The 12,800-nt window shown below is 37.8% G+C and overlaps 1 protein-coding gene across 2 annotated transcripts in view; it reads right to left on the bottom strand.

Moving 5' to 3' along the window:
• Positions 1-374: 374 nt before the first annotated feature.
• LOC124142833 overlaps positions 375-12,800 on the bottom strand; it is a 30,904-nt gene continuing 18,478 nt past the window's right edge. The window contains exons 1-2 of one of the 2 annotated variants that reach the window (XM_046511529.2): positions 11,583-11,908; positions 375-1,638 (exon numbers count right to left, since the gene is read on the bottom strand). In XM_046511529.2, coding sequence (XP_046367485.1) covers positions 766-1,638; positions 11,583-11,639 — 930 coding nt within the window. In that variant the 5' untranslated portion in view covers positions 11,640-11,908 and the 3' untranslated portion in view covers positions 375-765. Of the gene's footprint in view, positions 1,639-11,582; positions 11,909-12,800 lie in introns of those variants that run through there. The other variant, XM_046511530.2, reaches the window with a different exon arrangement.

Genomic DNA, 12,800 nt, shown 5'->3' on the forward strand with positions numbered 1-12,800 from the left:
CGTGCCCCAAACACAATCATGACATATGGTGATTGTAATGTTAGGTAGAGTTCTGTTAACTAATTGTAAACATTTTAACTGTTCATGAAGTAATAACTTCCGAGAAGTCCTGGAATTTGAAGTCATGTGATCCCTGGTGAACTTGACCTTGATATGGAGGTCACCAAAACTTGATGCGAACGAGAAATCTAAGTTTCGTCAAATTTCAGTCTTAAATACGCACGTTACCTTGTACATGATAGCGTTGAAGCATAATACATACTGAACGTCGAAAGCTACATTTAATGTCATTCAAAAATATAATATCAGAGACGGAAGTATTCAGGCTTCCAGTGAAACATTGAAGCTACAGTAAAGACACTAACTATTACAAACGCAGTTCATTTCTGTTTATTTTGTGGAAATACCAACAAATATAACCTTACACTTATAGAATCGTGCCCCTCATGCCTGCGTGCCCCATAAAACATGTGAGCATAGTTATATACACTAATAATTAAGAGGCCCACGGCGCAGAAATAATTATGCAAGTACATAACTAATGAAATGCGTGTATATACATATCCAAAACAAACGATAATGAATGAAATGTCATACTATGGCATTAATGTGTTATGCAAATATTCTGTGTTCTTGTGTTGTTTTCAATATTCGAACTTAACATACATTCAATCACAGAATTACTGATTCATTACCTTAAATCCATCAGCACCAAGGAATGAAAACTTAAAAAACTCAACTTAAATACATTTAAACAACATAAAATCAAATATTCTTCAGCCTCCAGCTCTGCCATATGTAGGAATACTGAAAAGTAGGTCTGTGTGTCCTGGACAACAATGTCATGATCTGGCAGTAACGACACTCCTGATTGGCTATTCCTGGAAGGTCAAGGTGAAACTGAAACTGGATGTTTTTCAGATAATTCACTATTTCGGATGATATCAGCAGTTCAAGCAACTCATATTCACACCCCTCACAGTTGATTGTGATCAGATCTATGGGGTTTGTATACACATCAACACTTTTAAAGAAGCCCTTAGTTTCATGAATATAAGCAACCTCCTCCTTGGTTTTGCCCGACGCATGTTTCGCCCGAAATAGTGACGTGGCATCGTTATCTATATTCAGAAGTAAGGTCTTGTTCTCCTTGCCGAGACCAAATTTGAAAAGTTTGTATTTGGGATTATTGTTATACCGCTGTTCCAAAATAGTGTAATAACGGGGTACAGGTTCGAGAGCCAAATAATGGGGGTTGTATTTCTTGATTAGCTTAGCCGCATCTACACCAGTATATCCTCCGACTTCTAACACTCGACTGTCAGCTGTTAGATAGGAATGACTTTCGACACGATCAATCTCCATCTTGGGGCGATCTACGGACCAATATTTGGCCCTGAAACTGGCAAAGCTGGTCACGCATGTTGAAGTCCTAATTTCCTCTTCTTTGGTTTGTGAAATGTTGACGCCACATCTGCCCGAAAAAGTTCTTTGAGGTTCGTTGCTGCCCTGCTGTGCTGGCTGGAAGATGACGGGTGGTACGAAGACTCCTTGCCAGATGGCCAATGTCAGACCAAGAACTGAACACAGGAGGACAAGGCCAAGTCTCTGCAGGACAGCCGGTGACGTCATATTCGTCTACAAGTGAAAACAAATCTCATTCATACATAATTCAATTTGTAGACACATTTGGAACGCATGAGTATCGTTCTACGCCGCTTTCAGCAATGTTCCAGCAATATCACGGCGGGGGTTCTCAAAGGTTTTCACCACAAGAATTCCCGACCACCCCTGAACATATATGGAAACAACACGTAGGCAATGAGTAAGCTTTGTTGTAGCCTCTTTTCAGCAATATTTCATACCAGGGAGGGGCACCAAAAATGTTTGAGCATCGTGACCAATAACCACTGGGCTAGGCTACCCTGTGATCTGTACCAACACAAATGGTGGTTACACCCGATATTTGCATTCGTGACCAACTCGTGTTATTCCGGGACAAGCCGAATAGCGACTCGTGCCCCTCTCGTGCATTCGTCACCACTCGCCCCTTTCCGTAACCTGCAAGAAGACGCTTGTCCCGGAATAACACGGAGTTGCTCACGAATGCCTCTCGTGGCGATTTTTGCGACCTGGTTCCGTCTTAGCGCAACGGGCATACCTAAACCAATGGTCAACTCGTTGCGTAATGGTTCACACATATTTCCCCGTATATTAAATATATTTAAGATGCAATTTAAAGCACATCTGGACATGCGGAATTATACAGTATGTTTGAACACATTTAACTGTGCCTTGGGTATATATTTTTAGATGCAAGACATATGTAAAATCAAGTATTATTTCTGAGGGATTATTTGACAAAGAACTTGAAATCATACGATAGGGGGACGAGTCTTCTTGCAGGTTACGGAAAGGGGCGAGTGGTGACGAATGCCGATATTTGCACTGGTAATAGATTTGTCACACCATCGCTCATTTACGGCTTATCGCTTGTCTCATGTTACCAGGTATTGGTTTCGTCAATGCATTTATGTCAGACGAATGACCAAATATCATGTTGTGATATTCAATTTATATGACCCGTTACCTTTTTCCGCCAGTATATATAAAACATCTTCTTAAAGTGCAAACGCTGCATATTATCATCATGGTCAGTCCAGGTATATAAGTTACGTTGGAAGTATCATGAAAAACATTAATAGATTTGTCATACATCATTGTGTAGCCAGGATGTAGGCCAGGGATCATAAAACTTGTGTAAGGGCTTGTCACTGACGATAAAGGGAGATAATTTAGGGGTGGGTGGCTGGGGGGTAACTCTTGTATGACATCACTGCAGTAAATATCAAGTGTCGTGTTCACTGCAATGAAAATATCACTTTTCTAAACTTCAGAAAACTTATTCTTACACACTGAAGTATATAAAAAAAAAGAAGTTTTAGTAAGATGATAACTGGAATTCAAATATTGAACATTACAGTCCAAAGGAAATACGTACATTTTACAGTTAATTTCATCTTCTAACATTTGTCTAAAAATAAGAAATATAGTATACGACACTAAATCGGTCGATTTCGGCTGTAAATAATGTTCAAACATACATAAGATTATCAAAGGTTAAACATTTTTGTGGTGTAGATCCACGTATGATATGATATCTCTAAAGCGCTCGGTTCAAATTTAAAATAAAGAGGTATCTACTCTACGGTGGGACTACATCAAACATGTACATATCACATGTACATATCAATAGTTTAATTCATTGCGTGAAAAAATACGTATAAGATGCGCAAAATCTGTGTATTTATATTCAACAGACCTCCACCTAAACAAAAATCTAAATATGTACAACAATGTTTAAGTATGACATCACCATCAGTGACCGACTTTTAAAAATGGCGTGTTCATTGAAAGCAGTAGGCGGGATTCAGGGATTGCCCATACACAAATTTGTCATGTTAGTATTTAGGAACAAGCCTGACAAATCTGCGCATTGTTATTTCATTTTATGTTTGCCGTCACGCACAACCAAATCATTGCAATGTATGCATTTTATATTCCCTAAGTCTTGCTATACGATACACTTCCCATGAATATTCTTTAAAAAAATATATAGCCATTGTATGCAACGAATAGACAATGGATCTCTCAAAAGAGGAGAAAATGCTACAAAGTGTAAAATCTAAATTTTGCTTTGTTTACATTTAAAACAAGTAGGCCCTACAGTAGATCTACCCTTTTCCTGGAGCAGCAAATGATATAATTCACTATATTTCATCTAGACCATTTGTATTAGTGACAAAGACAATTTGTCGTTTGATGTTAAAGTGTATGAACACTTCTTACCATTGCAGCTAAGTGTGAAATATATGTGAAGCAGAAGGCGTCTCGTAACCGGCATACGCGAAACGGAATTTTGGAAGCACTATCCAATATGGCGGAATGTTTACTTTGGAGTGTTTGCGTATTTACTCAATCATGCTAGGCTAAACAATTCTAGGGTTATTGGCAACATTTCAGAAAGATCGCTGGTAGTATCATAAATCACAGATTACTATTTTTGTTATTGAATTTTCTGAGTAATCTATTAGATTTTTAAAATATGCGAAATAGCGCCGTGAATGTTGATTCATGCATATTTACGATGAGCCTAATATTTTCAGAGGTTGTTTTAGTAAGTTTGCGCTGCTTAAAATGACTAGCAGAACAGAGAATGTCCTTCAAAATTCAGAACTGTGAAGTTTATGTGTGGTCTCGATGTATTTTGAGTTTTGCTCAACTTCAAAATGAGGGTTGAATAGGAGCGACATATAGGCTAGCCCTGTATGTCCAGGTAAGAATTGCCATTTTATTTTGTATATAGAAAGCGTCAAATTCTGTTTTACAAATAGTTTTTTCATACCATGAACGAAAAAACTGAGTAAGATATATAATAATCAATATAACAATGACGTCTTTCTCTGACTTCGAGAAAGACATAAAAGAAACCAGGACGTCAAACGAAAAAGGTATCAAATTTTATGAAATCTTATTCAACAAACAAACACACAAACATACTATCCTACCACCCATTTCTCTAGAAAATGCTTATAATATAATATCTTGTTGTTTGGTCTGGAGCTGCATTACGTCATGTTTTGCCGACGCACTGGTCTCTTTACTGAAATCATTTAGCAAGTGAGTCTGGCCGTTCTGTTGTGATTTCAAATTTAAATATCCATGACCACCTGATAACTCCCAGTGCTGTATATAGTAGCTGAACACCGACCTTATACAAATTCTACAGACGATGTGTGATAAATAATTCACTGTTTACATACCATTACCCAAGCTATTATTTATTTGTTTTAGTCAAGGTGTGAGTTTGATTAACTTTGCAAATTGTTGGGAAGTCATTGGCATGTACCCCGATTATGACTGATATACATGTACGTGCGATGCCATCTTCCCGAGGCAAGAGAGTTAACTGACTATAAAAGTCCAGTTTCCACTCTTGCCGAACTAGGCTAGCTGGTATTATGGAGTTACATTTTGGCTGGACTTACGAGTCTATGCATAGTCCAATCAAAATCGCGCACCGATATCGAAATCCGGTTCGTAAACTGTCGTGCAGATTTCGGTTGATTGCAGGATTTGCAAAGCATGTGCAGCGCCAACTCGTTGTCAGCAGATATTTTCCACATCTTTTCATGTTTTTAATCATGGTGCTCACGTGATTTGATGCATTTCGCGATGTAAGTCCCGTTTTATCACAATATAGATCTTGATTATCGATCAGATCGTCCTGACTCGGCGCCACCATTTTGTGTTAAGCAAACGCAAGTGATGCGAGAGGTGGAATCTAATTGGTCCATAGGAGAGGCTTAGAAGGGACATAACTGGTAATAGCCACTGGTGGCGCTACGATCGAGCCCAGTAATTCCAGCCTAGATCGGCAAGGGTGGAAACTGGACTTTTAAAGTCAGTTAACTCTCTTGCCTCGTGAAGATGATGCGATGCGTGTGCGAGTCTAAGAACCACCACAAAACCCAGACAACTTCAACGTAATGGTTTCAGACAAAATACATTTAGGTTGACCAAAATATATCAAGTAGGGCTTGTAAAATATTATAAGGGCTTGCAACATGTTATGTTAACAAGCCCTCTTAGCCAGTTAACTTTGGCAACTATTTCATACACTGATGTTATAATAAATGTTCAAAGCTGCGTTCAATCAAACTAACCAAACATTAAGCCCCTCGGACCGACTCACCTCGGGAATACAACAAGCAGTAGAGTGATTGGTGTACAGACCTAGAGCTGCATGTCTGCCTAAAATGTCAGAGTTACCGCTGTGTGTTTGGGGATATAAAGACCTTAATCGGCTGATAACACCGAGATCGCTCCATACAACGCTGGTGTACTAGTTATCCATCCTGTTTAATCTATCACGACAAGTGAAAACATGTCACCTGAAACAGTCTCGTGTGAAGTGGGGTGTTCCATTTGGTCACTGGGGGTTGTAAGGTTTATGTCTTGAAGACAATGTTATCTTCAGCGGTGTGTGTGTGTGTGGCTGAGTGGCTGTGTGAGTGAGTGAGTGAGAGTGAGCGGGTGGGTGGGTGTCTACTGTACCATAGTGAGGTAAAAAAGAGACAAGTTTTTATCTATTATGTAAGGTAAACATTTATTTCAGTGAAAAGAATGCCACCATACATGGAGTTGATGCAAAATGTATTGATTCCGGTTGATATCCCTATGCCTTTTCATATAAAGACCTTATCTTTAGTCATTTAGGCTATACATCTTTCAAGCTAATTATTTCTCAAACACTTCCTCATAGGTTCAATGATAAAATCAATAACAGTTTGATAGACTGAGTGTAATGTCAGTGGCTACTTCAACATAACATTTCCTTCTGATTCATACAACTACAGCAGAAGTTATTCATCCAGCAGGTGCAAACAAATCTGGATTTGAAAAAGCTGTTTTACTAACACCTCAAAGTTTACGTTTTGGGGTAAATTTTGATACAACTAAAAGCAAAATGATTCCCAAAATATATTCCTTCTTGTAAGTGCCATGAGAATGTGAAACATCTGAACTGAGGAGTTGTCTCTTTAAAATTACATTATCTTCTGGTACAGACATAAGCTTGGCGTGCATACAACCTTGCTAAGACGTCCATATTTGGCTATTAATCGATACCAAAACATGTCTGAAGAACTACAACTCGTTCACCCTATCAAGGTTTAAGCACGTCATAATCATTAATAGGCTTTACAAATAACCTTGACACAGAATGATGCCTTCAAAGCGTTACACACAAAATAATAGGGCTTTCCAAATCTGGCAAAACAATGATACAAACAGTCTTTGCCCATAAGTAAAATGTGTTTTTAAAAAAAGTGAAATCGGTTTAACAAAACATATGGAGCTCAGTTGCAAAACTTGTTGAAACATATTTAAACTGAAACTAGTTCCCTGAACAAGGTTTATCAGATATGATAAACTAAGGTTTGGTCAAATAAATCACAAAGTGTACCTACACTTGTTGCACCAATAAAACCTATCAGAAATATTATCACTCATCTTGTTTCAAGATGAACAATGACAAAGTATCACAAATGTATATAACATTCTTTTTTTAACAAAGTATGTCCTCAACAAGACAGAAGAGGAAGTGCATCTACACTCAAGGAAGCACTAGTGCTAAGCTGTCATACTGCATTAAACAGTTCCTGTTGTAGTGATATACTCCTACAAATGGCCCACTACATTATGTCTCAGTCACTCAGGCCACATGACCGTTTATTGTGACCACACTTGTCACACACTGAGCATTTTGCTTTCAGTACAACTCTTTTACAACATTCAAGGGATTCAAGCCTATTCTGTTTCAGAATGATTTGTTTGAGTGAGTGAGTGAGTATGGTTTTACGCCGCTTTTAGCAATATTCCAGCAATATCACGGCGGGGGACACCAGAAATGGGCTTCACACATTGTACCCATGTCGGGAATCAAACCCGGGTCTTCGGCGTGACGAGCGAACGCTTTAACCACTAGGCTACCCGACCGCCCGATTTGTTTGAGAGCTTCCCTGCCCTTATGAGAAGTAGAGCGAAAATACCATTTAGTTGTATTGTCATTTAACTTTTCAAATCCTTGTTGGCTGAATGTCACCAAATTACCATGTATCTTAAGCATATCTGTGATGTGGTATGCCAAAATATGCATATAAGGCGTCACATCTTTGCTTTGGTAAACAAGTCCAAAAGTGGCCACCCACCTTTTACATCTCTCATCAAGAGCTAAAACTTCACTCTCCTCAAAGCTTTCTTCTTGAAGCTGATGATAAATATGTTTCAGTTCACTCCACAACAGAGATATCGACTGTAATTTGGAATGTTGGGGAATGAAATCAGCAAAGACTATGTTATCTGCAATTTTCCTGTGCTCAGGACCAGTAAAATCTCTAAACGTGAACCTACCAGACTCCCTATCATTTCTGAATTGAAAATCAACTCCCAATCCTTTAACAAAATTTTCAAATTTTGATACATTAGAGCACTTGCCTCTGATGTAAATACTGGTGCATCTGGCAATGTTGTCCATTAACCGGAGTTCTGATATCAAATGCTTCACCAGTTGATCAGAAATACGAAGATACAGGTGTAACATGTCAGGTACTCTCCTCCAGAGAGGTATAAAATCAAAGAGGGGAGTGTGGACACAGTTCAAATTTTGTGATTTCTTTCTGGCCAACTCAGTGATCTCCTCTATTGTTCTAGCCCCATGGTTGACATCAGTCACTGACCACTGCAAGGTAGTATCGTGTCTGTCTGAAGCCGAACATTTACACCACAGACAACTGTGTTTACATGAACAGGACGCAATTCCAGAGATCATATTGAGAAATTTCAAATCCCCTCCCAGATAAAACTTGATTTGAAAGCATACACCATCAAGATGAATATATTCTAAGTCCTTAGCTTCTTCAATAATTTGAGAAAGAGCAGTTGAAACACAATCATAAGTTTCCTTGGCAGAAAATACTGCTAACAGATGGTTTCCCTTTACTGAAGTACACAGCATATCATCTAGTATTGTGAACCCAAAATTGATAAAAGTTCTCCTTCTCCCAAACTGTGTTCCATCACCTGTAAGTTTCACACGAATAAGTTTTGTTTGTAAAATGTTTGTGGTGTCATGTTTCATTTCAAGAATTTGTGAAACACAGCTAATGAGTCTTTCTTTCAAAGACTGCTGAACCCCAAAGCTTGGATATGGTGTGTCATGAAGTAAAACATTTTCGTTGCATTCCTTGATTTTTTTAAGAACCTTGTGTGATCTTGGAAGGGTAGGCACTATCATTGATAGTTCATGGTAAGCCTTGTTTGAAATACCTTCTGAATCTTTCACATAAACAACTTTGTTCAATTCCACCTCAGGAGGAACGGTTTCTTTGACCATGTTCTCCTTCATAGATATCTGGATTTGCCTTCCTTCACTGTCCAGAGTTTGTACTGAAATAGGTTCAAGCTCATATCTGTCTAAAAATGCTAAAGATTGTTTACAGTCTCTCACAATCATATGTTTCCTTTTATACTGTTGGGACCTGGACACCTCCCCATTAGGAAAATGCAATTTCAATGAGCGTCTATTGGACACACTTGAAAGCAAGTTTCCTTGTTGTACATTTAACAATTTTGTGGATAGCAATTGAACCTTTTTCCTTAGATTTACATTTTGTAAAAGTAAGGATTTGGCCTTCCTAACAGAAGATTTGTACTTGTGAAGATAAGACATGCTTTTTAACAATTTTGATTTTAATGTTTTTATGTTGTGTTCAGACACAAATACTTTGAAGGAATATTGTTCCTTCTCCCATGCCCCCAACAGAGTCTTATACTGCTTCCCACCCTTCCGTCTGGTTGTATCATGTTTTGAAACAAGCTTTTTCAAATATGAAGCCATTGTAGATGACATTTTGCCATAGTGAAGAGTACTGCAGTCAATCTTATTTTGTCTGCAAACAAAAGTTATTATTTCATTGCATATATCTGGTGAAAATGTGTTTTTCACCGGTGTTAATCTCTTAAATTCTTGAAAAAGTGTCAGTTTTGATACACTTACATTAAATACATCTGATATGCCAGTCATTCCTGATCTCCTAGTCATGTTGTTAAGTGGCATGATTGAGCAGTATGTAACACAATAGAACAGAGACACAATGGGTGGCCAATTCATACCTAAGCTATATAATACAGATACATTCAAAGATTTCTTGAAACACTGTGCAGTAAAAACAATCTTCCTTCAAAGGCAAATTATAGCAATTCAAGATTTCAAACTTATTTTACAACATTATCAAATGTTTGTTCCTAAAATCTGTCTCAAGTAAGTTAATGTCCAAAACATGTATTTTGTTAAATGTGGGCAGATTTCAACGAGCTGTTGTGAAATGTAAGCGAGTAGATAAAAATGCTTTCTTGAGTTAGGATTCACAACCAGCTTCAGGGCAGGGAAATCGACACATGTTCATTCAGTTGTTCAGTATGCACCGTAAGAGACACAGATCATTTCTGTTACCCTTTTCCTTGACAAATCTGAGGAAAAACATAAAACCTCTATGAGCAAGCTTGAGCTCATTGTTCAGGGTGTACTCTTCACGCATCTTTCGCTCATAGTAACCAAACAAAACTGTTTCCCTATTGACATAAGCAAAATCATTTGCTTTGTTAACAATTCTGTACCACCAATCGTTTCCAAATAAGATGTCTGGTCCATGGACATCATTGAACCTGAACTCATGTCTTACATAACTGGACTTTGGTGAAACATTTCGGGCAATATCAGTGAGTGGGGTGGTCACATCTGGAGATGCTATTGGAAACCGTATAACAACCTTTGAATCCACCCCTCTGGAAACAGTGAGATTGTCCTTCACCAAGGACAAGACATTAAAAAGAAAAACATCTTTTGGGTCACTGCTGATAAGGGATGACCTTGTTACAGTGGCAGATGCCTTCACCCACTGGTCATACTTTGTGGAAAACCCAATGTAGTGGACCTTTACCAAATCAGTTCCATCTGCATCAGTTTTAGAATCGACAATCTTTACATCAAAAAGCTGAGAACTTCTCCAGCCTTTCTCCTTTGGTGTACATGGGTTCGGCAGCCTAAATGACGGCCCAGTGTTGAGTCTCAGGTAATCAAGGTTCTGTTTCTCCCTCAACGTTGGAGGCATTCTGGCTGACAAAGTGAAACCATTACAATATAAACGATTTGAAAACAGTTTGAACTTCAAATTCATTTAAAAAATGGGAATAACTTGAATTTTACTTATGTTTTTCATATTGGGAGTTTTGGCTCTACTATTTATGAGAACAATATAAAATATGATTCAACAAAGTGGTAGGTAAAAACATGTCACTTTGGTCTTTGCGAGAAAGGGTTTGTAGAGAATTGAGATAAAAAGCATTTCAAGATATCGGTCCTTTTTTGTGTGTGTATTATGATTTTAACATTATCCTGTCTACTTTAAGTGTTTTTCAGCAGTTGTTGTTGATATAAGATAGATAGATCTACCAAATGCTATTTCACAACAAATGTTTAACACTTCCTGAAGTATAATTAATGTACTGAAAACCATCAATATATATATGTTAACACTACTGATGTTCAGATTATCCACTGTTAACATGGCAAATTGAAATGGGGCTATATTTGTTGTTTTGAGTTAGAAAAGTGTTTGAGAACAACATTAGTTTACCATAGACAAGTCACGATTACGACTATATCGATTCGTGTATTGGATTTAGGCTCAGCACGGGCCACAGAGACTGTCAAGGAGGCCTATTTTCGCCCAGCAAATAACTTTGATTTATACAATTATGTAAACAAATGAGAGTTATCGCCCCTATCTAAACCTTCGTCACCTACGCCTTGTCACAATGGTATAACCCACATTCGACTCAACATTTACACTTGTCATATTTCTTCGCAAAAGTCAGTAAATAAAGCTTTGCATATATCCAGTTGGACCTTGATATGTTATGTAAATTTATATACTGAAATGTGATAAAAATGAACTAACCAAATGTTTTGAAAGCAGATAATATTTCTCTCGTCCGCTCGCCTGTCTTTGCCGCATGTGCTGGATCCCAAACGAGGCTCGTCTAAATGTATATTAACTGGATGTGGACTGGGTGGTCTAATTCAAAACTGAAATACGGCGGGCATTTTACACCAATCGCAGTGATTTTTTCAAAGAGCTCTCAATATCGACAGGAAAAGATAACTACGGTGTAACTAGCTACCTGGAAACCATTTTACGGGTGCTTGCTGAAATCCCTTTCAAGGTCAGTTCAAACAAACATGCAGTAATGGACCTTCGATATATATCAAAGTACGACCAAAATACAACTTTTTTTAAACAAATGTCGCAAGGTATCATTTTTAACAACCCTGATATATATAATTCAGTTGTAACCAGATATACAAAATCAACATAGGGTTGTGTGTGGTCGAGAGAAATAAGGGTATCTTAGAAAGTAGGTCAAACCATTACACACAGTACTATGCTTAATGCGACTTTTGTTTTGGTTTGTAAGATGATCGAGTGGGTACAGGGTTCTTAAGGATGCCGGTGTTGTGATTGTATAGTTGTCCATAGGGCATTAGCGTTCATTTGCAGCAAATAATCTATAACTTAACTTAAATCAAACATAAAAAACACAGGTATCCACTATCGTAACTGTCTTGGTCATGTTGACCTTTATATACATCGAACAAGGCAATGACACTGACGTACATTAAAATATCTTAAAACCATTCAATGAAATTACAGATTTCACCAGCTCTCACTTGTAGCGTAGGTTGTTTGTCTAAATTAAAGAGATGTCTTCCTTTCATTCTTCCCCGCCCTTAAGGCGGGGAAGTATACGGGAAACGTTAAATTTGTGGCATGTATGTCGACATGTTGGTTTATTTGAAATTTCAAGCCACGCATTTACGGAAACAAAACATACAAATCATGTGCGTCGAATGTTGATGCTATTCTTTTCCAGCAATAAGAGATACTTCAAAATCGTCTTTATGTAGTTAATTGATGCATCTGACCGTTTCTGGTCATTAGCTGACATTATTAAACCATTCATGTGTAATCCGATGTCCTTTTTTCCTCAAGGACTAATTTTCTGATTTTCACGGTGTATACAAAAGAAGAACTGTGCTCCGGAGATCGTAAATAACAGCATAATAAAAATTATGTTCTGAATATGCTTATTCCTGAACAACGACGACATCTCAATTT

This window comes from Haliotis rufescens, unplaced genomic scaffold (genome assembly GCF_023055435.1).
Source record: "Haliotis rufescens isolate VD_foot unplaced genomic scaffold, xgHalRufe1.0.p SCAF_8, whole genome shotgun sequence".
NCBI classification, from domain to species: Eukaryota; Metazoa; Mollusca; class Gastropoda; order Lepetellida; family Haliotidae; genus Haliotis; species Haliotis rufescens.